A 24,856-nucleotide genomic window follows, 5' to 3' on the forward strand; every position below is an offset into this window, starting at 1 on the left:
ATCTGCCAATATCCTAATTGGTGTTCCCCTATACGTAATCTTATTCCTTTCTCTAGTGGCTTTTAAAATTCTCTCCTAATTCTGTATGTTGGGCATTTTCATTATAATGTGCCTTGGTGTGGATCTGTTGTGATTTTGTACATTTGGCATACTGTAGGCTTCTTGAATTTGGATTTCCAATTCATTCTTCATGTTTGGAAAGTTTTCTGATATTATGTCCTTGAATAGATTGTTCATTCCTTTGGTTTGGACCTCTATACCTTCCTCTATCCCAATAACTCTTAAATTTGGACTTTTTATGCTCTCCTATATTTCTTGAATGTTCTGTTCATGTGGTCTATGTTCTTTTCAAGATTATATATATTGTCTTCATTGTCTGATGTCCTGTCTTCCAAGTGGTCTACTTTGTTGGTGATGTTTTCATTTGAGCTTTTAATTTGGTTTATTATTTCTTTCATTTCAAGAATTTTTGTTTTTTTTAAATACATATTTAGTTGTAGTTAGACACAATACCTTTATTTTAGTTATTTATTTTCTTTATGTGGTGCTGAGGATCGAACTCAGTGCCTCGTACATGCTAGGCAAGTACTCTACCACTGAGCCACAACCCCAGCCCTGTTTTTTTTTTTTTTTTTTTTTTAAAGAACCTCTATCTCCCTGTTGAGGTGATCTTTTGCTTCTTGAATTTGTTTATGTAGCTCCTTGTTGAAATGATCTTTCACTGCTTGTATTTACTTTCTTATATCTTCCTTGAGTTTACAGAACATTTTAACCACATACATCCTAAACTCCTTTTCTGTCCTTTCTCCTGCTGTGGCTGCCAATGATTCTAATGATGTGGTGTCTTCATTTGTTTGAGGCACTTTCTTCCCTTGTCTTTTCATGTTGCTCCTGTGTCTTCCTTTCCAGCTCTGTGGGTCTTGATTGTTATTGTGTTTTACCCTATAGGTTTGAGGTGCTCTTGTAGGGTTCCAAGACCTCTCTTTTGTGGGGAAGGACAATATTAACAGATCCCAATATCAACAATATACCACCTTTGAACAATTTGTTGTTATTAAGACATTTACAGTTTAGTCTCAATGTACAGAAATGTTAGATTCAATTATTATCTAAAATACAATCAGTAGTTTTGTAAAAAGGTTTACAGTTTCTTACGGTGGACAATAAACTGGGGGTGGGGCGTAGGACGGTTTGTTGAGGAGGTAGGATGTGAGGATTTAGAGTTAATATGTTGTAGGAAGTGTGAAGGAGAAATCTAGTGAAGAGGGTTAGTAGCAAGAGAATAGACAGGAAGTAATTTAGGGTAGGAAAGTACATGGGATGACAGTAGAGTACATAAAACAAACACACATGTATTTAGAAATACAGATGTCAAAACAGTAAAATTTGGAGGGGGAAAGAAAAATGAAAGAATAAAAAGGAAAAGAAAAAAAGGGCATATACAACAGCTCTATATTATATTATTCAGATGACTCAGTCCTCAAAGACCTAGTTCATGCAAACTTCTTGGTTTCACATATGTTAAGGATGTAAGGGCTGCAGGGATAGAAGAGAAAAAACAAACAAACAAAACTCAAAGGAAGAAACCAGGGTTGTAGCTAGCTTTAGAGATCCATATCTTTCCCTGCTTCTCTCCCCATTCAGTAGGTGGGGTCGTCTGTTGTAAGGTGGTGTCTCTGCCCTCCAGGTGGTGGAGGTAACCAGGGTGGGAAGACTGGTCCTGGCGCAGGGTACCTGGATGTGGGGAGTGGCACCTGCCAGTCCCTGCAGGGAGACCGCACCTCACGGGTCTCTTTTGGGGACCGCTCATATGACTTGAGCAACCGGAACCATCTCCTTCTTTTAACTGGAGATTTCCCAGTTGCTGGTCTGTTAGGCTCCAGACTTTAGCCCTCTCTCCCTCTCCCCTAGCAGTTCCCAATTGAGGAAACTCTCACCCCAGGGCTTCCATGGGCAGCTCCCTGGTTGCACCGCACACCTGTGTTGGGCAGCTACTGTGTTGGGTTACCGCCACTGGAGAGGGGGAAGGTTGGAAACCTGGTACCTGGCCCCTGGAGATCGGATCTGGAAACTGCCCCCAGCTAATATGGCTAGAATGTTGAGCCAAGGTGGCGGCGGTCTGCTTTCAGCGCCCGGGTGTTGGTGAGGTGGGGGGAGCCCGGCGATGACCTTGTGCTTTGGTAGGCAGCAGCTGAGTGTCCTGTGTGGGAGCAGAGCTAAGTCTTGGCGATCTGCAGGTGTGTTGACAGGTGATTCTGCTAAGATGCTCACAGAGCCTTGTGTGGGCTAGAACTTCCAGCTTTGGGTCCTGCTCCAACCAGGCGTCCTACTGGAACGCTGAGGCCCGGAGCCCTGCGGGGTCACAGCGCTGGTGATTTCCGCGGAGAGCAGCTGGATAGGGGTCCTCTAACACTCTCAGAGATGGAGTATTCCGACTAGGTGAGATCTGCAGGTGCAGAGGCAAGGGGCACAGGGCGGCTCAATCCCTTCCCTCCGCCATGTTCCTACCAACCATGTCCCTTGACCAATTCTTGCAAGGGTTTTATCAGGGGCTCAGCCTGGAATCTGCCCATCTCCTGAGTCCTGAGATGGGACTTCCTGTCTATTCTCATCCTCCTGCAGGAGCCCAATGAGTCTGCTGGAACTAGTGCACAGGCCAGCTTTGATGCAGAGCTGGCTGACCTGCCTCAGGGGTGGGACAGTCAGGGAGGAAACGGCAGAGAGGGAAGGGAACAGGGCTACAGGACCTGGGCTGCGGGCCCAAAGTTCAGGGACTCCTCACCTCTCTCCACTTCTATAAAATACAGTCAAACCAGGTTACATGCTTATTCATGAACTCGGACTGGGAAAAAAGGAGATGTTTTTATTTTCACTAACCTTGAACTGAAATGGAGCATCTTCTGCAATTACATATGCAGTCACACTAATAATACTTGTATTTTATTTTTTCAAAATAAAAGCCAGATTTTTTTTTCTATCATATACAGTTGCTGCTACCTCAGGATGTCATTTACCTCCTCATTACTTCAGTGATCAGTAGTTCCTGGGGATTTCCTGTCATGTTTGATCTAAGAGCACATGCATTCTTAAATCACAATTGTTTTGATTTTGGTGACTATCTCGTTATACTTGTTTTCATCTGTAATTTCTATGCATGTTACTTTATGTATTTAAAAGCCTTATTCTGAGAAGGAGGCTATCCATTACCTTCACAGGACTGCTAAAAGAGTCTAGAGTTCAAAAAAGTAAAAAAATAAAAAGCAACAGGGCGAGATCAGAGTAGATCTCTCAGGTGCCATTGCTCTGAAGTGGTAGGTTCATTTTGGCACCCCCAGCAGAGGGGTTATGCCACCCCATACCACCTTAGCACCAGTCATTCATAGTCATTCACTAAACAGAGTACCTTAGTAAGCACCTGCTACCCCTCAGGCCCGGTTGCAGTGAAAGCAGTTGCTCCTACTATGAACTGAGCACCTACTTGTACAGTAACGGTGTGGGGAGAGCCCCATATTGGCGAGTCCCTGACCTGATGAATGAGGCAGAAGCCCTACCCTTAGGGAGTTGCTAGGGGCACTCTCACCCCTCCTCTGTTGGAGGGGACAGAGCCCCCATTGAGCTTGGGTTGACTGCATCAAGAAGGATCAAAGGCTGCACTAGAGAAGTCAAAGATCCAAGTCCAGTGCTATGGTTGCTACTTTGGTCCTGAGGAAGGACATTCAAACTGGGACTCAAACCACTGAGGCCCAGTGGCAATGCTTCCAGTGAGACAAGCCCTGCTCCCTTCTGGAGGCCAGCACAGACACCTCCCTCTCTCCCTCAGACACCATCGAGCTCCACATCCGGTCCCAAGGCCAGTGGACAAACAGGCTGTATGAGTCTTTCAAGGTGTCAGACCCCGTGGGCTGTGATTCCAAGAGGCTCTCAAGGAGCTTGAGGATGAGAAGGAGTCAGAGGAGACCCCAGGTAGGTGGCTGCAAGGGCCCTCTATGGAGGCAGACCCTGGGGACCAAGTCACTTTCTTCCTGGTCAGCAGGAGCAGCTGTTGTGCACACAGTCTGGACGGCAGCATCAGTGGGCTAGGCAATGGCTGACTGTGTGGTCCCAGAGCCTTTTCGAAGCCTGACCACCTCAGATCCTTCCATCCTGATTTCCTGCATTAGAAAGGGTGGGGAGCAGTGGAAGGAGTGGGGAAACTGAGACCAGAAACATTCTGACCTCCAAGTCTCTTGGACAGTACTTTCTAATTGCATGGTCCTTGTCTTGTCTGTCAACCTAACTGAGCCTGTTATTTTTCTTTGAAATGGAGATAATTTTCCTCCATGGCTCACCCTTCTCATCTTATCCCATCAAGCACTGACCCAAAGAATGCAGATGGAGTATTGAGGGAAATGGCAGCATGGTCCAGGTGGGCCCCTGGGTCATCGTCACCACCAGCAGTAACAGCACTGTTACCTCTGGAGCCTTGATGAAGCCCATAAAGCTGCCAGGTGGCTAGTGCCAGGGAGGGTTTGGAGAAACAGCGTCTGTGCACAGTGGCCCACATGCCTGTCATCCCAGGGACTTGGGAGCCTGAGGCAAGTTCAAGGCCAGCCAGGGCAACATAGTAAGACCCTGTCTCAAAATAAAAAATGAAATGACCTGGGGATGTTGCTCAACAATGGAGTCTCCTGGATTCAATCCCTAGTACTGGGGGTGGGGGGAGAGAGGAATGCAGATGGATCAGAGCAGCTCCCAGAGAAATAAGGATAGACCAGGAAGCTGAGGGTAGCTGAACATGAGACTCTGCCTCTTGGCCTGAAGACTAGTTAATATATCTGAAGGTCAAAGGAGGAGGACTCACTGGTCCCCGCAGGTCCCAGCCCTGCCTTCAACATGGGTGCTGGGGGAGTGAGGGCACCAGGGAGAATCCTGTCTGGCCAGAGGAAAGGATCATTCCAGAATGATGCCAAAAGCAAAACTGTGGGATGTGGAGGAAAATGTAGAAAAAAAGAAAAGTTCTCTTCCAGTAATCAGAGGAAACTTCCTGAAGGAAGAAGCTGACTTGCAAACTGGATGAGCCATGGCACACTGGGAACCAGCAGGTTGTTTCCGTGGGACCTCAGACCCTGCTGCCACAGAATAAATTGGCACAGTCTTTCTGGCAGGCAGTCTGGCCATATGTGTCAGCATTTTAAATATGCATACCCACTGGCCCAGCAATTCCATTTTTAGAGATTTATGCTAAAAAGCTAATTGGACAGGTGCACAAAAAGCCCTGTTCATTTCTTTAGCAAATATTTACTGAGCGCAGCACCTACTATTCTCCAGGTTCTGTTCTAGATGCTAGAGATATGTCGGTAGGCAAAAGAGACAGCACTGCTGACCTTCTGGTGCAGAGGTCTTCGATGAACAGATGAAATGCACATGTAACATGTCCGGCGACAACAAATGCTATGCAGAGAAGTAAACTAGGGTCTAGGGATAATGACAGGAAATGTGCTATTCCACATCGCATGGTCGCTCATGATAATGAGAAAATGAAGACAGTCAGAAGGCCCAGCAACAGAAGGCAGCCAGGGAAATTACTGATCACCCTCATAATGGAATAGTAAGTTGCCTAAGAAAGATTATGGAAATTTCAACTTGTTAGTATGGAAAGCTAGTCGGAGTGTAGAAGTGGGAAAGACAGGTTGCAAAGCAGGATGCTCCATTGGTATAAAATAAGTGTGTGTGTGCATGTGTGTGCAGGTGTGTGTCTGTGTGTGTGTGGGTATGGGTGCCCATACACATGTGTATGTTAGAAAAAAATGTCTAGGGGCTAGGGTTGTGGCTCAGCGATAGAGCACTTGCCTAGCACATGCAAGGCCCTGGGTTCGATCCTCAGCACCACATAAAAACAATAAATAAAATAAAGGTATTGTGTCCAACTACAACTAAAAAATATTTTTTTTTAAAGAAAAGAGTGTCTAAAGAGCAGAGAAAATGTTTATGGTAGCTGTCATCCTGTACTTTTTCATTTTATTGTTTAATTATTTCTGTAATATGTGATGTTTTTACAACTAACAGGAATTGACTCTGTAATATTAAAGCAATTTCTGTTTTGAAACAAAACAGGATTTGCAACCACAGCCCAGCCACTCCTGTACCTCAGCACAGGATGCTGAGTCCTCCAGCAAGAATGTCGCTATGGAGCTGATATCCTACGGGACTGAGGAACCACAGTGCCAGGGGGACAAAGACCAGGACCCCATAAAGGCTGAAGAAGGGACCCCAGCATGGTGGGGAGCCTCTTCTCAGGGCAGGGACCTGGTAAGGCCGGGGAAGTGGAGGCTGACATGTGTGCCCAGGGGTGCTGGGTCTTGGCCTGGCATCCTTGGCTTCAGGGCAAGCCCACTCTCAGGCAGAACCCACATGGAGTGGGGTTTCTGCAGCCAACCATCTGCCTCCACCCTTGTAACTGTTGCCACATTCACAGCTCATTAGCAATATTTTCTACTTAATATTCTCTTACATCACCACAGTACTCTAAATTGTATTTAAAAAGACTCCTTAGATTGCTATCTTTAATGGAAAATCAGTATTGTGTGCCATAAACATGCTAACTCTAAAGTAAAAACAGTGAAAACATGGTATTAAATTCTTCTCGATGTTTCTGCCTGTTGAAGCTCTGCCCACTGGCCTGCTCCCTGCAGGTACACACTCCCTCTCTCACTTTCACTTTTCCCTTCTCACTTTGTTAAAAGAAAACAGAGAGGGGTCCGGGAGAGGTCTATCAGCACTCTAAGAAATTAGTCTTAAGGAGCTGTTAAAGATGTGTTGGCCAGGATTGAAGTCTTTCTCTTTGCCATCAGAAGGATTAGAGAAAATTGAAAGGGGAGCAGCCCTCTCCCAGGTACCTCCTAAACCCCCACAAGCAGTTTATGTCCAACACTAAGCAGTCCCCACCCCAAGATGAAGAAGCAGCATGGTGTAATGTGACACAGGATGGGTCACAGGAGACCCAGACTCTACGTGGAACTCTGGGGAACTGGGCAGTCCTTTCCACGCCCTCAGCCTCAACTCCTCTGAGGGAGGTATCATAGGCTCCTGCAGCCTGTTCTGCATTCTGCTTCCTCCACCTTCTAGAAGCAAGGGTGTTGACCTGCATGTGTGTCTGGCCGTCTACCTGTGCTGGGTCTGGAGTAGTCAGGCACTGCAGGCAGAGCCCGACCCCACCCAGAGGGCCGGCACCAGCCCCAGGGCAGAGCCCCAGGCCCTCGGTGCCTTTCTTTCTTAAAGCATCAGGGCAAAGCCTCAAAGAGGAGATGTGGCTTCAAATGAGCTGGACAGGGACCAAGGCACAGGGATTTGACAGCCAGGGAAGAGCAAAGGGGCTCTAGGCAGAGGGAAAAGAACATTCCATCTCAGACATGAGAACATGCAGCTAAAGGTGTGATTGAGTCTTCCCCAGCCTTGCTCTGGAGCTGACTCACACTGAACCCTACAAGTTGATTGTTAAATGCTCCGTTTTGTGAGCTAGTTATTAAACATGGTCATATGTTGGGAGCTATGATGGCAGTGCAGTTGTCCCTCAGTGTCCAAGGGGGATGGGTTCCAGGACCCTCCTGGGTACTAAAATCTGCTGAAGCCCATAAATAAAATCATGTGGACTTTGCAACCTACGTACATCTTCCCATATACTTTAAATGGACATTTACATATGTTAATAGTTGTTATACTATATTGTTTAGGGAATAATAACAAGAAAAAATTCTATACATGTTTACTACAGGCACAATTTCCCCCAAAATATTATCAATCTACAGTGGGCTGAGTCTGTGTTCTGTAGACCCTACGGATACAGAGGGCCGATGGTATTTAGGCCACAGAAATGGACATATGCTAATCTCTTGGTGATTGAGATCCCCCTGCCCCCGGCCAGGAGCCAGTTTACCAGCACCCTGCTGATATTCCTTCTTAAAAAGGATCCAGGATCCTGAAATGGTTTGGACAGAAAAAGCAATTCCCTTTCAATACAGTTGCTCAGACTGGCAAGGGCTTGCAAGCTTCTAAGAAATGCCCAGCGCTGTCGGTTCCCAGACTCAGCTTTCTGCTCTACTCCCTGCAGGCTTCTGAGACGTCCTCTGAGAACCATCAATTCTGTAACATCAAGGTAAGAGGCTCCAGGAAGTGGCTGTGGTGGGGACCTCCTTCCCCCTCTGAGGAAATGCCGTCTTTGCCTTTGTGAGGAGGTTACTTTGGTTCTTGATCCCTCCGTTCCTCTAATCCCCGGGGCTTTGACTTCCAGGTATCCAGACTATTTAACCAAACCCTCCTCCTGTTCTTAAACCCAGGGGTGGCCTATCTTGCCTGTTTCTTCTCCAGGATCAGGGATGGTGGTGGTGGGGGGGCTCTGTGCACTCTCTCCCTGCCTCCCTGGCACCCACAACACACACCCTGGAAGTGACAGGGGCTCAGCAGGGATGCTGGTTGGTCACCAGCTCTGCATCCTAACATTCTAGGGCTTTCTCCAGAAGTGTGCTGCGAGCTCAGCCTCTGGAAAGAGGGCTGGAGTAGGAGCCGCTGAGACCTGGGCTCGAGCCTAGGAGATGATTGACTGCCTATGTATAAAGTGTGCTGAGGCCCTGGGGACCTTCCTCCAGACGGGGGAGTGCAGCTCTCCCCACAGTCCTCTTTCCTCTCACCCCCTGTGACAGTGCTACGTCGATGGCCCTTATGGAACCTCCACCCGCAGGATCTTTGCCTCGGAGCACGCTGTGCTCATTGGGGCAGGTATCGGCATCACCCCCTTTGCCTCCATCCTGCAGAGCATCATGCACAGGTGGGTGCACAGGGTATGGCCCTGCCCACACCCTGGGCCTGTCCTGACAGAGCCCCCCCTGGATGCTCCCACTTTCTAACCCCTCCTTTCACCTCTCCCCCTCCCCTCTTCTCTTCCCTCTCCTCCTTGTCCTCTGCCTTATTTTGTTTCTCATCTCCCCTTCCTCATCGGGTGGGCTCTACCTCCCCATCCTTACTTCCTACCTTCTACACTATTCTCCAGGGTCCTGAAAATTCTCAATTACCCCCCAAATTAAAAACCCCCTCCTCCTGCTTCCCCTCAGGCACCAAAAGAGAAAGCACGTTTGCCCCAGCTGCCAGCACTCCTGGATGGAGGGCCTCCAGGACCACGACATGAAGCTGCACAAGGTGGGTGCCACCTCCCGCAGGCAGACCTCCGGACCTTCTCCCCAACACCTCCCGGAGCAGGAGCCAGTGCTCCTGTGCAGAGGCAGGGAGGGATACCCTACCTCTCCTCTGCTGGGACCCCCTTGTTCCTTCCAAGTTGTTCTTTCTCTTTTTTTTCCCTCCAAAATGCCAGCTCTCCTGGTCCCTCCTAAATGTCCAGGCCTCTGCCATCAACATGCCTGTCACTTCTGAGAGCCTGCTGGGCCCTGAAAAGAAGCACCTTCAGGGACCCAGCTCCAAGCCTCATGCTTACCCTCCGTGACCCAGTGGTGGTTTTCAGAGATGAAAACATGTTTGACTTTTGGAAAGTCATTATTGTGCACAGGGAACGAAACAGTAATTTTGCACAGCTGTCTTTCCCAAGCTGATATCTCAGAACACTGCTTACAAAGACAAACTCTAGCTTTGGAGTCAGGAACCTGGGTCCTGGTCCTGCTGTTCTGGAAACTGGGCGAGTCTCTTTACTTCTGTGTGTCTGTCTTCCCTTCTGACCATGTGTAGACACTGGGGGTCCTCAGGGCCCGGGGACCACAGATGTGAGCATGCTGTGAATGAGGGAGACCCTCCTCTGAGCCAAAGACCCTCTCTCTAGGTGGATTTCATCTGGATCAACCGAGACCAGAGGTCTTTTGAGTGGTTCGTGAGCCTGCTGACCAAACTGGAGATGGACCAGGCCCAGGAGGCACAAGACGGTAGGAGAGGGACAGGTCCTGCAGCCTGTGGGGAGGGACTGGGGAGTCAAGGTCTCTTTTTAAAAAATAATCTATTGAGGTAAAGTTCACATACCATAAAATGAACCATTTTAATATGAACTCAGTGTCTTTTTAAAAAGTATTTGTTCCATTTCTATGAAAGATGGGGAAGGTCAACTATAGTTTAATATTTTGTAAAGTTTTTTTTTTAAGCAAAAAAAAAAAAAAAAAAAAAAAAGGAAAATGAGCCAGGCACAGTGGTGCACACCTGTAATCCCAATGGCTCAGAAGCCTGAGGCAGGAGAATCACAAGTTCAAAGCCAGCCTCGGAGACTTAGCGAGGCCCTAAACAACTCAGTGAGACCCTTCTCTAAATAAAATACAAAAAAGGGCTGGGGATGTGGCCCAGTGGTTTAGAGCCCCTGAGTTCAATCCCTGTACCAAAAAAAAGGGAGGGGAATCACTCATAATTCCATCCCGTGGTCCAGATTACTCTAAACATATTAAAGAATTTTTTCCAAGTTTTTCTTTTCTTTTTCACATTTTATAAAAATGTATATTCTTTATTTTCATAACAGCTCTTTTTTATGATGTCTTTTAATTTAGAATGGGCACTTTTTAAATTTTAGATCTCCAGGCCCCACCTTGACCTTCTAGTTCAGCTCCCCTGAGAGCAGAGCTCATGGATACACATTCCATCATGCTTCTAAGAAGAAGAATGATGGAATTGTTTTTTGGATTGTTTTTTTGAGGCATCATTTGCATACAATAAAATTAGAAAAATCTTTTGTACAATAAATACAATGACATTTTAACATAGGCATACGGTGTGTTACCACCATTACAACCAAATTATGGAACATTTTCATTACCCAAAAGGTTTTTCCCATCCCCATCCCATGTTGACAGTCAGCATCCTCCCCTGATCGTTAGCCCTGGCAATCCCCAATTTGCTTTCTATCCTGACAATCTGGCCTTTTCAGATTTCATATGCATGGAATCATATGAATGTCCACTTCTACTTATCATAGCACCTTGGGAATTATCCTCATTGTTGCAGGTATCCATAAACAGTTGAATTCGTTTTTATTGCTGAATAGTATTCCATTTTACAAATATGCTACAATTTGTCTTTCCTTTCACTTGTTGATGGACAGTAGAATTATTTCCATTTTTTGATTATTTTGACACAAGTTTTTGTTTGGATCTTTATCTACATGTCTGTCAGGTAAATATTTAGGAGTGGGTTTGTTGAGTATTGTGGTAAGTATTAAGCTCAATAGTGTAAATATCGATGAGCTACTTTTCCAAAGCAAGTATTCCATTCTACATTTTCATCAGAAGTGAATGAGAGTTCCCGGTGCTCCACATCGTCATCAGCATTTTTTTGTTTCAGCCTTTCTAGTGGATGTGAGTGATCTAATGTGCTCTTCTGCATTTCCCTAGTGACTAGTGATGCTGAACATCTTCTTGTGGGCTTGTTATTTCATGTTCTTTGTGGGTTTTTTATTGGTGTGTAATAATTACACATAAAAGTGGGATTCTTTGTGTCATATTTGTACACATACAGAAGTTTTTAGCTTATTTCATTTCCCAGTGCTCTCCTTTTTCTTTCCCTTCTTCCTCCCCTCGATTCCCTTCTACTTGACTGGTCTGCTTTCTATTTTTGTGAAATCCCCCCCCTTTTTTTTTAATCCCTCTTTTTTTCTCTAGCTGTTACATGTTCTTTGTGAGGTGTCTGTTCAAGTATTTTTCCCAGTTTTACATCCAGATGTTTGTCTTCTTTTTACTTAGTTGTCAGCACTCTTTATATATTCTGGAAACAAATCCATTATTCGATGGATGTTTTACAAAACATTGTCTTTTCATTGTCTTAAACTGTCTTTTGAAGAACAAATTTACTTTTTAATGATGCCCAATTTATCAATCTTTTCTTTTATTTCTCTTCTTTTTGTGTTATATTTAAAATCTTTAGGTCACTCGAAGACATGAGAATTTTCTCCAGTGTTTTCTTCTATATATTTTTGTAGTTCAGTTCTTCATTTAAGTTAGAATTTCTCAGTTTTGGCACTATTGACATTTTGGGCCAAATCATTTCTTATTATATGCATAATTCCTATACATCTTAGGATTTTAGCAACTTTTCAACCTCTGTTCACTAGAAGACAGTAGTACCCTATCCCTGTCATGATAATATAAAATACCTCCAGATATTATCAAATATCTGAGGGAGCAAAATTGCCTTCTTTTTAGAAGCACTTATTTAGATAATTATCCATTCAAAATCAATTTTGTATAGGATGAGAGTGAAAGGTAGAAGTTAATTTTTACATATGAATACTCAGTTAATTTTTTTCCAAGGATTTCTAGTCTCACTCCAAGAACCAGAGACAAAGGCCAAAGTCTTCATTGCACAACAGAGGTGGATACATAGTAAGGATCTTTATGACTTCTTGATGAATTGACCACCTTCTCATTATATAATATCCTTCATCTCTGATAATATACCTTGTTCTGAAGTCTATTTTTTTCTGAAATCAATGGAGCCATTCTAGTTTTTTTTAAAAAAATTTAGTTATACTATAATATTTCTTTTTCCATTATTTTAACCAGTCTGCATTATTACATTAAAGTGAGTTCCTTCTATACAACCTATAACTCTTTCTTTTTAAAAATGCAATTCGATAATATTTGCCTTTTAATTGGAGTTTCTAGCCCATTTATATTTAACATAATCATTGATATAATTTTGTTCAAATCTACCATCCTGGTTTTGTTTTCTGTTTGTCCCTCTCTTCTTTTTTCCTTTCCCCCTCTTTTTCTGTGTATTTTAGGATTAATTGTATGTTTTTGTAATATCATTTATCTCTGTAATTTAATTAGTAACCATATTGCTTGATTTTATTATTCCTGTGGTTGCTGGGCTTAAAATATACATCTTTAACACTACAGTCTATCTTTAAATACTATTACACTACTTATTGCATATCATTATCCTTACCATAATTTCTCCTTTATTGTCCTTTGTGCTTAGTCATACATTTTACTATTACATGTGTTATAAGTCCTACCTTGTTATTTATTTTGCTTTAAATAGTCAATTATCTTTCAAAAAGAAATTTAAGGGGCTGGGGTTGTGGCTCAGTGGTAGAGCACTCACCTAGCATGTGCAAGGTGCTGGGTTCGATCCTCAGTACCACATAAAAATAAATAAATACAAGAAAGGTATTATCTAAGGTTGTCTTTAATTTTTTTAAATTAAAATAAGCCTCTTTTATATTTATACACATACTTACCATTTCTGGTTCATTTCATTTTTTTGTGCATATTTACAGATTCCCATCTGGGATAACTTTCCTTCTGCTTTATCATTTCCTGTATCACAGATCTAAAATAATGCAGATGATAATTCCTTTAGCTTTTGATTTTCCTCCAGGAGTCTTTTTCCCACTTTTTTTTTTTTTTAGTTGTTGTTTGTTTGTTTGTTTTGGTACTAGAGGATTGCACCCAGGGGTGCTTTATCACTGAGCCACATTCCTAGCCCTTTTTATGTTTTATTTTGTGATAGAGTCTCACTATGCTGCTGAGGGTCTTGCTAAATTTCCGAGGGTAGCTTCAAACTCTTGATATTCTTGCCTCAGCCTCCCAAGCTGCTGGGATAACAGGTGTACTCCACTGTGCTCGACCTCACCTTGATTTTTTAACAATATTGTCATCAGTTAATTTTTTTTCCTTTGCTTCTTTAAAGATGCCCTCCATTGTTTTCTGGCTTGCATAGTTTCTAACAAGATAACTCTTGTACTTTATTCCTCTTTAGTAATTTTTCCTCTTTTTACCACTTAAGATTTTCTCCCCTTTTCACTGTTTTTCAGCAACTTTATTGATGACTCTTTGTATGTTTTTGTTTATATTTCTTGTTCTCTGAAGTCATGGAACTTCTAGTGCCTAGAGTTTTTATCAAATTTGGAAGTTTGTCAGCCATTTTTTCTTCACATTTTTTTTTCTTTTTTCCATTCTTGTCATTTTGATTACTCATATGTTAGACCATTTGATATTATCCTACAGGTCACTGAGAGAGTGTATTTCTTTCCCTGACCCCCACCCCACTTTCTTTTCATTTTGGATAGTTTTTATTGCTATGTCTTTATTTGCTAAGCCTCTAAGTTCAAAGATCTTTTCTTCTTCAGAGACTTTTCTGTTATTTCCATCCTAATCAAAATTTAAACATGTTTTTTTAAATTAGATGTTGACAAGCGGCTTCTAAAATTTATGTGGAAAATCAGAGGATTTAGAATAGCTGTTAATTCTATTCAATGTATTTTTCATTTCTGTTCTTGTATTTTTCTTCAGTAGAAGTTCCATTTTATGTCTCCTATTTCTCTCCTTGTCGTATTTGTTTTGTTTATTTTGCTTTGATGTTATTAAGCACATTTATAATATGGTTTCAACATCTTTGTGTACTAATTCCATCATCTCTGTTATCTCTGGACGTTTCTAGTTACTAATTTTCTCCAAGATAAATCCTTTTTTTTTCCTTCTTCTTCTTTGTATGTATGTTTATTTTTTGTTGGATACCAAGCACTTTGAGTTTTAAATTGTTTTGTTTTTTAGATTTTGTGACATTTTATTTTAATAGTACTGTACTTTGTTCTGGTGCACAGCTGAGTAATGTAGGACTCTGTGGATCCTTTTAAGACTCTCTTTTAGCTTTTGCTAGAGGGTGTCCAGAGCAGAATTTCACATATTTAGCCCTAGAACTAAGATGACACACTTCTGAGGAGTCTGCCTAGTGTCCATATATCCCACCATCTCTCCACTCTTTCTTGGTAGGAATACAAATTCCCAGCTCTTCTGGAACGCTAGGTATTCTTCTTCTTAGTGTTTTCTGGTAATTTTCCTTCACACGTGTACAGACTATCACTCAGCCAAAGACTAGAGGAAACTTTATGCAGAATTCCAGAGCTAGTGACTGTGCTGCCTTCTGCCTTCCTTTCTTCCAGGCTCCCTTCTCCTTCCCTTGTCTCCTCCTCCCCCATCTCCTCCTCCCTTCCAGAGTCTCTCCTTTCTTCCCTTCCCCTCTTCCTCTCTACCGTTCCCTTTTCCAGTATGGTCTCTAGCAAATTCTAGCTGACTTGGCCTCCCTGCACTCCAGTCTGTCTCCTCACTTCCGTGAGACTGGTGCCAGGCAATGTAGGGCCTGTTTCATTTGTTTCCTTGGCAGTGACAGACCTCTGTCCCCTGCTGGGAACCATGGCCTTATATGTTTGTACACACCTCCAGCCATTTAAGTTTGTAGGGTAAATACGGATCTTTTTACTCCCACACAAATTTTCATCATACATGATTCATTAGTTGAGGTCAACTTAAAGAAACATGTATGTTTCTCGGGGATGAGGGCTTAGCATCTTTCCTGGTGAGGTGGAGTCAGAGTGTAGAGAGTGTCTAAGGCAATGGTGGCACCCTTTATCACACAGGGGATCTCTAACAGTTTGGTCCCTTCTTTTATATTTTTATCAGAAATGAATGTTGGAATATCCTCCCCTATCCTCACCTTCCCCAGCCCCCAAGTGTGGTAGCCTACATTTTTTTTTTTTTTACTAAGGGTTTACTATCATCATTTCTAGCTATGAAAAAAATGTTTCTCTGGGTCACATCCCTGTCTCCATGGTGTTTCTTTGAGAAACACAGAGGTTTTGCACTGCGTTCTAAAATGAATCTTTTAAGATTCATTATTTGCTGTTTTGTTTTACTTGTGCAATAACATACAAAGAGGAATGTCTTTAGATATGTTTCTAACTTCAAGAGAATTGGTACAGGCTTTTAGACTGTTTGAGTTCCTGGGAACTAGATCTTATGTGGCTTTTTAATTATCACAAGTTGTCATGAGTGAATGCATATTCCTTTGATAAACACCGTTTAAAAGTTCATGTAAACAAACACAGTTTTCTACAAGGAACAGTCAAAGAGATGTAGTTTATTATGACAAACAGTCAAACCCTTGACGTTCACGTCAGCACTCTCTGGGAGATAACTGTTAAACCGTGGAATATTTCAGGAAAGCTCTCTGCCCTTTCTTGTAAATAACAATTATAGCAAATATTTATAGAGCATTGACTTCATCCTCAATGTTTTTACATACATTAATTCATTAGAAACTCAATTTTGTGATGACAAGCTAGAAGAAAGGTTTGGATTTAATATAAATCTTCTAGTTACTGGTACATAAATATTTTGCTATTTGCTTCTTCCTGATCTGTGTAAACAAAGGATAACAGCTAAACTGGAGTTTTGCATCCTCAGAACCACTTGAGTCAATGATTTTATTACATCAAATTTCTTTCAAGATTTCTCATTAATTGCAGCTGAAACTTGTGGCTTCTAATTTTTAGTTATACGTCAAAGTTTAAATGAATGAAATCATAGTTTATAATTTTGAACTTCTATAGCTTAAGCTTTATTCACTCAGTTTGAATCTTTTTCCTTAATGGTTTTAGAACCTTGGGCATATACTTAACTGCTTTGCCTCAGTTTCCTCATCTGGAAAATAAGGATACTACTAGTACCCAACTCATAGGATTGTCATGAGGATCAAATGACATGTCCCATATAGAGCCCTTAGAACAGTAACTGGAGCTTAATAGATACTCAGTAAATTTAGTAATAGTAGAAGCATTAATAATGTCTCTGAACAGGGATCTGAGGAGGTCTCTCCAAGGTAACAATGGGATCCCAGCTTGGCCTGGGTAGGTTCTTGACTTAAAATTTTGAAAAGAATTTCAGAATACATTCAAAGCAAGGGACAGCAATGATTTATTAAAAGACACACAAAAAAGCAAAGTATGCATACCCCAAAGGCAGAGGGTGAACGCCTCTCACCTCTCAGAGAAGTCAGTGCTTCACCCAGGGCCGAGTTTCTCTCTATAGGACTTTCCCGTAGCACAGCCAACGGAGCAGATTCACAGGCCAGCTTTTGTGAAAATCAAACCCCATGCTCATCATTTACTGTTGTGGTTCAGAATGTTTCTTCTTGGCTCAGCAGTCTGGCCATCAATCATTATAGGTCTTTGAATCTGATGGAATTTAAATAGATTATGTTTTCATTCTAGTTGATCAGATCTAAGCATATGCTTGAGGTTTTCTTCATCTAACTAAAGAGACCAGCATGGCTGGTTATGCTCATCGATCCGGGGCTCCTTCTAGTAAGGATTTCTTTCTTCCCCTGAGAACCCTTCTATCACATTCCCCATCTCCAACTTGGATCCCTTGATCCCTTGGGTCCCTTCCAGAAGGGGGAGATCCATCTTCTATAGCTTCTTTAAGCTGGAGGAGGCCTTTGTTTTCTACCTAACTGGGGGGTCAAAGGTCTCTCTGCCTGTCTGTTGTCGTGGGGACAAGGAGAGAGACCATGGTTTAGCAGAGGAGACAGACTGGAATCCACCAGAGTGTGCATCGTCTTTAAGTGAAGTTGAGCCATCCTATAAGATGTGAAATTTACAAGTAGGTTAAAAACACAAGGACCAAATAGGATATCATACGGTGCCTTTCACTAACAAGAGCGCTGTGAGGCTAGGAAGCAAGACATATTCTATACAAGAGATCTTATCTTGAGCAGCTCTTTTTCCACTTGAATAAGATTCAGAGATCTTCTAGTGGCTCACAAGTTAAGGAGACATCTTCTGAACGGGTCTGAAGGGCTGTTTTCAGATAAAGGCAAATCCTGTAGAGTCTCAAGAGGACGGGGTTTAATTCCGAAAAGTAAATCCATTAAGTGTGTCCCTGTAATTTAACTGCTATGAGGGTGCTTGAAAGAACCCGAAAAGGGTCCTTTCATTTAGGAAGGAGATGATCCAGTGAGGAATCTTTTTTTAGAATCAGAAAATCTTGAGTGAAAATTAAGCTTTTAAATTTTTAAGTCAAGCATTTTGTAAAATCATTTGACCTTTGGGGTTTCATCAACATCAGCCACAACACAAGTTTGATGAGAAAGAAGTCCAGAAGGTTTGAGAAAAGCAGAGAATTGAGCCCTTACCTCCAAAAGGAAGTTAATATCTGTCTGCCACGTCAAGAGTCACCCCAAGGCTCTTCTGAAATGATTGCCAGCTAATCAAAGGCGGCTTTGAGAGACCTCAGGCATCCTCAGTCCCCCAGGGCAGCCATATTGGGAGCAGATGGCCTCCCCTCCCTTCAGTGGTGAGGGCAATTTCCCTCTTTATAGAGGGGACATAGCTCAGGTATAGTGGACCTCACTGGGGGAAGTTCTGGCTAAAATGCCCAAGCTCTTTTGCAGCTGCTAGGTCTTGAGCTATTTCTCTTTCTTTTACATGGAGTTTTTGGGCATGTAGGGGGCAGCCTGTTGCCCAGTGCTAAGGCCAGTAATTGGGTTTGTTCTCTTGCCTGTCCCTTTCAAGACTTCATGGTCTCTTTTATTCTTTCCCTTGTTATTGAAAACCCCAAAGGCCAAATTTAGAAGTTGGTTGATAGGGTTCTGAGAGTCCTTAGTGTGTGTTTGAATTTTTTCCCCCATCATCTGGAGCAGACTGACTAATAAAGTAAGTCCTCAGGAGAACCTGTTCCTCGTGAGAATTTGGGTCGATATTGGTGTACTTCTTGAAAGTCTTAGCAAGCCTATTTAAGAGCAAGGCAGGATTCTTACCCTTTTCCAGGGTAACTTCCTGGATTTTATCACAATTTATTGGTTTACTCATAAGCTTTCTCGTGCCTTCTATTAAACAAGGGATCATATGGTGGTGTCTTTTAAGATCTGTGCTTTGGATCTGATAATGCTGATCATTAATATGTAACCCAAAGGTAAATTTACAGGGATAGATGTTGAATTAACCATATCTTAACAAGATGGAGTATTTTTTTTTAATACTTAAAATCTGCTGGTATAAATATAAAGGAAAAGAGAAACAAAGAAAAGGCTCCAGTATACTTAAAACACTTTGGAGTCCCTGCCCCCAGATTAGGCCATGTTAGTGTGTCTGCCGTTGCCACCTGCTTGGGTAGAGGGCACCCTGTCTCCTGAGGGAATCCTAAAGACCCATGAGCACACAGGAAATGCTGTTTCCTTACCAAGAGCACACAGGGAGAGCTGCCTGGCTTTATAATGACTGTGAAAGGCAAAGATAGATAACACAGCAATTGAGTCTTTAGATTTTTTATAAAGGTAACTAATTTCCCTAAAAATAGAAATGAGTGGGCTGGGGATGTGGCTCTGTGGTGGAGCACTTGCCTAGCATGAGTGGAGCTCTGGGTTCAACCCCCGCCCCTAACAGTACCAAAAAAAAAAAAAAAAAAAAAAAGGAGAGAAAAAAAGAATAGAAATGAAACAGAATCCTTGTAAATAATTTTTTCAGAGGATGTGGGTGTGATGAACAAAACAAAATATATCTTAGAAGAGCCATTGCTGATTTAAGAGGAAGAACAGTGACTCAGTCAATTAAATGATGCTAATAAGAATACTCTTTCCCAGAAATATCCGACACCAGGCCAAGGGGCCTTTCCCCTTTAGGGCTTTCTCTGTAAGGACTGAAAGTCTTCACAGCTTCATATCCCAGGTGCTGTTCCAAGAGAAAAGTGCGGAGACGGATCGGGGTGGGTGAGGAAAGTGACAAGCTGAGGAGGAGTCTCTGTGAAGACAGTAAGATTCATTGCAGAGACGTGGAAGGAGGGGTCAATATGAGTTCACCCTGCAAACAGAAGGAAGGGGAGGAAGGAAAAGGCAACAGGTCAAAAACAACTCTTCCATGTTACACGGGAAAGAATGTCAAAGAAAGTGAGCCAGAGGAGAAGCCATTGTGTGCTTGGAATGCAAAATGTGCAGCTTTATAGAGTCAGCTTTTCTGCCAAGTTGGGCCAGAATCTGCTCTGACAGGGCCTCAGGGATATTATTCTGTCTATGGAAACAAGGAAAATGGCTTAGAACATCAGTGGATCAGGCCTTATAATTGCTGTCCTTCCTGTCCCCCACAGCTTCCTTAGTCCCCTCTGACCCGGGATGGGACATGTCCTGAATAGTTCCCTGTGTGGCTGATGATACCCTTGGAATATTCCCCTGACACCTCTGTCCAATTTGGTTTTGTCCCATGTTTTTATTGGTGCATCACAGCTGTACCTAATGGTGGGATTCCTTGGTACACACTCCTGTGTGCACACAATATAACAATATGATTTGGCCAATATCACTCCCCAGTATTTCCCTGAGACCTCCCCTCCTCCTCCTCTTGGTCCCTTTCCTCTACTATCTACCTTTGACTTTCATGCAATTCCACCCCACCTTTGTTTCCCTTTTTCTTCTTAGATCCCTCGTGAGAGGAAACATACAACCCTTGACTTTCTAAATTTGGCTTATTTTGCTTAACTGAATGTTTTCGAATTTCATTCATTTTTCTGCAAGTAACATAACTTGATTCTTTATTGCTGAATAAAACTCCATTGTGTATATATCTCACACTTTCTTTATCCATTTATCTATTGATGGACACCTAGACTGCTTCCACAGTTTGGCTATTGTAAATTCTGCTGCTATAAACATGAATGTGCATATGTCATTATAGTATATTGACTTCAATGTTTTAGAATAATTACCAAGGAGTGATAGAGCTGAGTCATATGGTGGTTTTAGGACTAATCTTTTGAGGAATTTCATAGTGGTTGCACTAGTTTATAATCCATCATCAGTGTATAGGTGTTCCTTTCTCCCCATATCCTCTCCAGCATTTATTATTGTTTTTATTCTCCATTGCTGCCATTCTATCTGGAGTGAGATGAAATCTCAGTGTAGTTGTGATTTGCATTTCCCTAATTACTAAAGATGTTGATTTTTTTTTCACATATTTGTTAGCTGTTTGTGTTTCTTCTTTTGAGAAGTGTCTTGCTTGTTCATTTGTACATTATTAACTGGGGTATTTCTCTTTTTCTGGGTTATACGTTTTTTGAGTTCTTTATATATGCTGTATATTGATCCTGTGTCAAAAGAGTATCTAGAAAAGATTTTCTCCAGTCTTCAGGTTCTCTCTTCATATTCTTGTTTCTTTTACTGTGCAGAAGTTTTTAATTTGATGCCATCTCATATATTAACTCTTGGCATATTTACTGAACTGCAAAGGGCCTTTTGAGAAAATCACTTTCTGAACCTATATGATGGAGTATTAACCTTATATTTTCTTCTAAGAGTTGAATAGTTTCTGGTCTAATTCTAGGTCTTCTTTGATCCGTGTTGCGTTCACTTTGTGCAGGGTGAGATATAAGGATCTAGTCTCATTCTTCTGCATATGGATAACCAATTTTCTCAGCACCATTTGTCAAAAAACTGTCTTTGCTCCAGTGTGTTTTTTGGCCCCTTTATTAATTGTGGCCATTTGACAGTATTAATTCTGCCTATCCGTGAACATGGGAAAACTGTTTTCCATCATCTTGTGCCTTCTTCAATTTATTTTTTAAATGTTCTATTGTTTTCATTGTAGAGGACTTTCACCTCCTTGATTAGATTTATTTTTTGTTTTGTTTTAAGGCTACAGTGAATAGAATTTGTTTTCCTGATTTCTTTATCAGTATATTTGTTGTTAATACATAGGAAGGCTATTGATTTTTATATATTGATTCTATAACCTGCTACTTTGCTGAATTTGCTTATTAGCTCTATCAGTCTTTTGGTGGAGATTTTTGTGTCTTCTAAGTATAAAATTATATCATTTGCAGATGGTGATAATTTGACTTCTTTTCCTATATTTATCCTTTTTATTTCCTTCTCTTACCTAATGGATCTGGTTAGAAATTCTAGTACAACATTGAATAGGAGGGGTGGATTTTAAAGGTAATGTTTTCAGTTTTTCTCCATTCACTATAGTGTTGGCTTTTTTAAAAATAGCCTTTATTATGTTGAAGTAGGTTCCTTCTATTTCTAGTTTCTTTAATACTTTTATAATGAATTGGTGCTGAATTTTGTCAAAGACCTTCTCTACATCTATTGAGATGACTATGTGATTTTTATCCTTAATTATAAATTTTGTGATGAATTACATGTATTAATTTGTGTATGGTAAACCATCCTTGCACCCCTGAGATAAAACCAACTTGGCAATGATGTGTGATCTTCTACTATGTGGTTGAACAAGATTTTCTAATATGTATTAAGGATTTTTAAATCAAAGTTCATCAGGGATATTGGTCTGTAGTTATTTTCCTTGATCTAGCCTTATCTGGTTTTGGTATAAGGGTGATATAGCTTCATAAAATTAATGTGGAAGTGTTCCTTTCTATTTCATGGAATAATTTGAGGAGCATTGGCATTAGTTCTTATTTAAAGGTCTGGTAGAATTCATCTGAGTATCTGTCTGGTCTTAGGCTTTTCTTTGTTGGAAGGCTTTTTATTACTGATTTTATCTCAGTGATAGTTATTGGTCTGTTTAGGTTTTCTATGTTCTGTTGATTCAGTTTTGGCAGAACATATATTTCTAGAAACATATAAATTTATTCTACATTTTTCCAATTTATTGCAGTATAAATTTTCAAAATAGTCCCCAAAGTTTCTTTGGATTTCTGTTATGTCTGGAATTCTCCTTTTTGTTTGATTAGTTTGGATGAGGACTTAAAAATCTTGTTTATCTTTTCAAAGAACCAACTCTGCATTGATCCTTTGTCTTGTTTTTTTTATCCTCAATTTTATTGGTTTGGGCTCTGATCTTAATTATTTCCTTCCTTCTATTGGTTTTTGAATTGGTTTGTTCTTGTTTTTCAGAGGCCTTCAGATGCATCATTAGATTGTTCTTTTGGGATCTCTCTGGTTTTCTTATATAGGCATTCATAGGTAAAAACTTTCCTTTTAGAATCACCTTTGTATTTTCCCAGAGAGTCTGGTATGTTGTAACATTATTCTTGCTTAATTTAAAAAAATTTTAAATTTCTCTCCTAATTTATTCTATCACCCATTCATTCAAAATTGTATTGTTCAATCTCCAAGTGTTTTTATAGTTTCTGTAAGGTATTCTTGGTGTTCATTTCTACTTTCATTCCATTATGATCAGATAAGATGCAAGGAATTACATAAAACCTTTTTGTATTTGCTAAGATGTGCTTTGTAATCTAAAATATGGTCTATTTTGGAGAAATTTCCATGAGCTGTGAGAAGTGTATTTGGCTGTTGTTAGATTAAATATTACATAGATGTGTGTTAAGTCCATTTGATTAATAAATATTTTGGCGAGTCCAGAGAGTCTTTACTGTGTTTATGTCTGGATGACCTGTCTAATGGTGACAGAGATGTGTTGAAATCACCCAGTATCAGGATAATGGGGTCTACCTTTGAGTAATTTGAGTAATGTCTGTTTTATGTAATTAGGTGCACCAACATTTGGGGCACAAATGTTTACTCTCATTATAACATTTTCTTGGATCATTCCCTTTACCTTTGTCATTTCTGATTAATTTTGGCTTGAAGTTTGCATTGTCAGATATGAGAGTAGCTAATCCTGCTTATTTTTAGGCTTCATTTTCATGGTACATCAATTTTCATCCTTTCATTTCCAGCCTTTGGCTCTCTTTGCCTATAAGGTGAGTCTCTTGAAAACAACATATAGTTGGTCTTTGCTTTTTTAATCCATTATGTAAGCCTACTTCTTTTAATTGGAGAGTTAAGACCATTTGCATACAATGTTATTCTTCCTGGTGTTTTTATTTATTTCTAATGTTTAATTTGATCCTGTTTCTCGTTTGTTTAGCTACTCTTCTCGTGAGATTTGTTGATTTGTCAACAATAGGGTTTGTTGTTGATTCTTCTCTGTGAAGTGTTTCTTTAAGTGTTTTCTGTAGTGCTGGCTTAATAGTCATGAATTCTTTTAGTTTTTGCTTAACTTGGAAAGTTTTTATTTCATTTTTGATTCTGAAGGATAGCTTTGCTGGATGTAGCAATGTTTGTTGACAGTTATTTTCTTTGAAGCCTTGGAATATATCATTCTAAGCCTATCTGTATTTTAGAGTTTGTGCTGAGAAATCAGAAGTAATCAAACGTGACCTGATGTTTTTTCTCTAGAATTTTATCCTTATTTTTTATCTTGGGCATTTTAATTATAATGTGTTGTGGAGAGGTTCCTTTTTGATCTTGTCTATTTTGAGTTCTGAATGCCTCCTATATTTGGATGTCCACCTCATTCTCAAGATTTGGAAATTTTTCTTTCTTATTTCCATGAACAGGTTATCCATGGTATTAGCCTATATCTCACAACACTCTTCAATTCTGGTGATTCTTAAATTTGTTCTCTTGATGTTATCTAAGAGTTCTTGTATATTTTGGTTATGGTTACTTATTTTCTTCTTTTTAATACTGTTTATATGTTCAAGGATGCCCACTTTCTGTTTAATCCTTTTCAATATTTCTAGTTACTTATTGAATTTCTCTTTCATATCCTGTAATGACTTCCCTAAATCATTTAATCATTTGTGTCTGTGTGTGCTCTATTCATTAATCATTTTTGTAATCATTGTAATTACTTTAAATTATTTGATATTTTATCCATTTCAATATCTGGAGTCAGTTGCTAGTGAATTATGAACTTTAGGAGGCATTTTATTACCTTGTATTTTTCATATTTCTTGTCTTCTTGTGTTGGGTTTTGTATATCTGATGGGATGCACTTCTCTTCCACACTCCTGTGTGGACCTTTATAGGGCACAGCCTCCTCTTGTCTTAGAGTGATCTAGATTTAGACCTCTCATAGGTGTGGTATCCACACCTTTTGTGTCAATTCTCTCTGTTTTTGCTACAGGAGTAGATATCCATGAGTGGAACCTGAGACCTCCTGCCATGTAGACATTTCTATTTAGAGTCTGTTTCTTAGTTTTAGGTTTTTGCCTCTTCTATTTTTTGTATTTAAGTATTGCAGAAATTTGATTGTGATTAATTTGTATGTGGATCAAGGTGAACTCTCTCTTGACTGGGTTTAGTTCAGCAGCAGTCT

General features: G+C 40.8%; 1 protein-coding gene across 1 annotated transcript in view; it reads left to right on the plus strand.

The window, feature by feature from the left end:
- Nox5 (NADPH oxidase 5) overlaps positions 1-24,856 on the plus strand; it is a 54,729-nt gene that overhangs the window by 22,469 nt on the left and 7,404 nt on the right. Inside the window, exons 10-14 of the mRNA XM_026387831.2 lie at positions 3,821-3,963; positions 8,087-8,131; positions 8,676-8,800; positions 9,084-9,168; positions 9,800-9,899. Of these exons, the coding sequence (XP_026243616.2) occupies positions 3,821-3,963; positions 8,087-8,131; positions 8,676-8,800; positions 9,084-9,168; positions 9,800-9,899 (498 nt within the window). The remainder of the gene's footprint in view (positions 1-3,820; positions 3,964-8,086; positions 8,132-8,675; positions 8,801-9,083; positions 9,169-9,799; positions 9,900-24,856) is intronic.

This window comes from Urocitellus parryii, chromosome 6 (genome assembly GCF_045843805.1).
Source record: "Urocitellus parryii isolate mUroPar1 chromosome 6, mUroPar1.hap1, whole genome shotgun sequence".
Classification (NCBI taxonomy): Eukaryota; Metazoa; Chordata; class Mammalia; order Rodentia; family Sciuridae; genus Urocitellus; species Urocitellus parryii.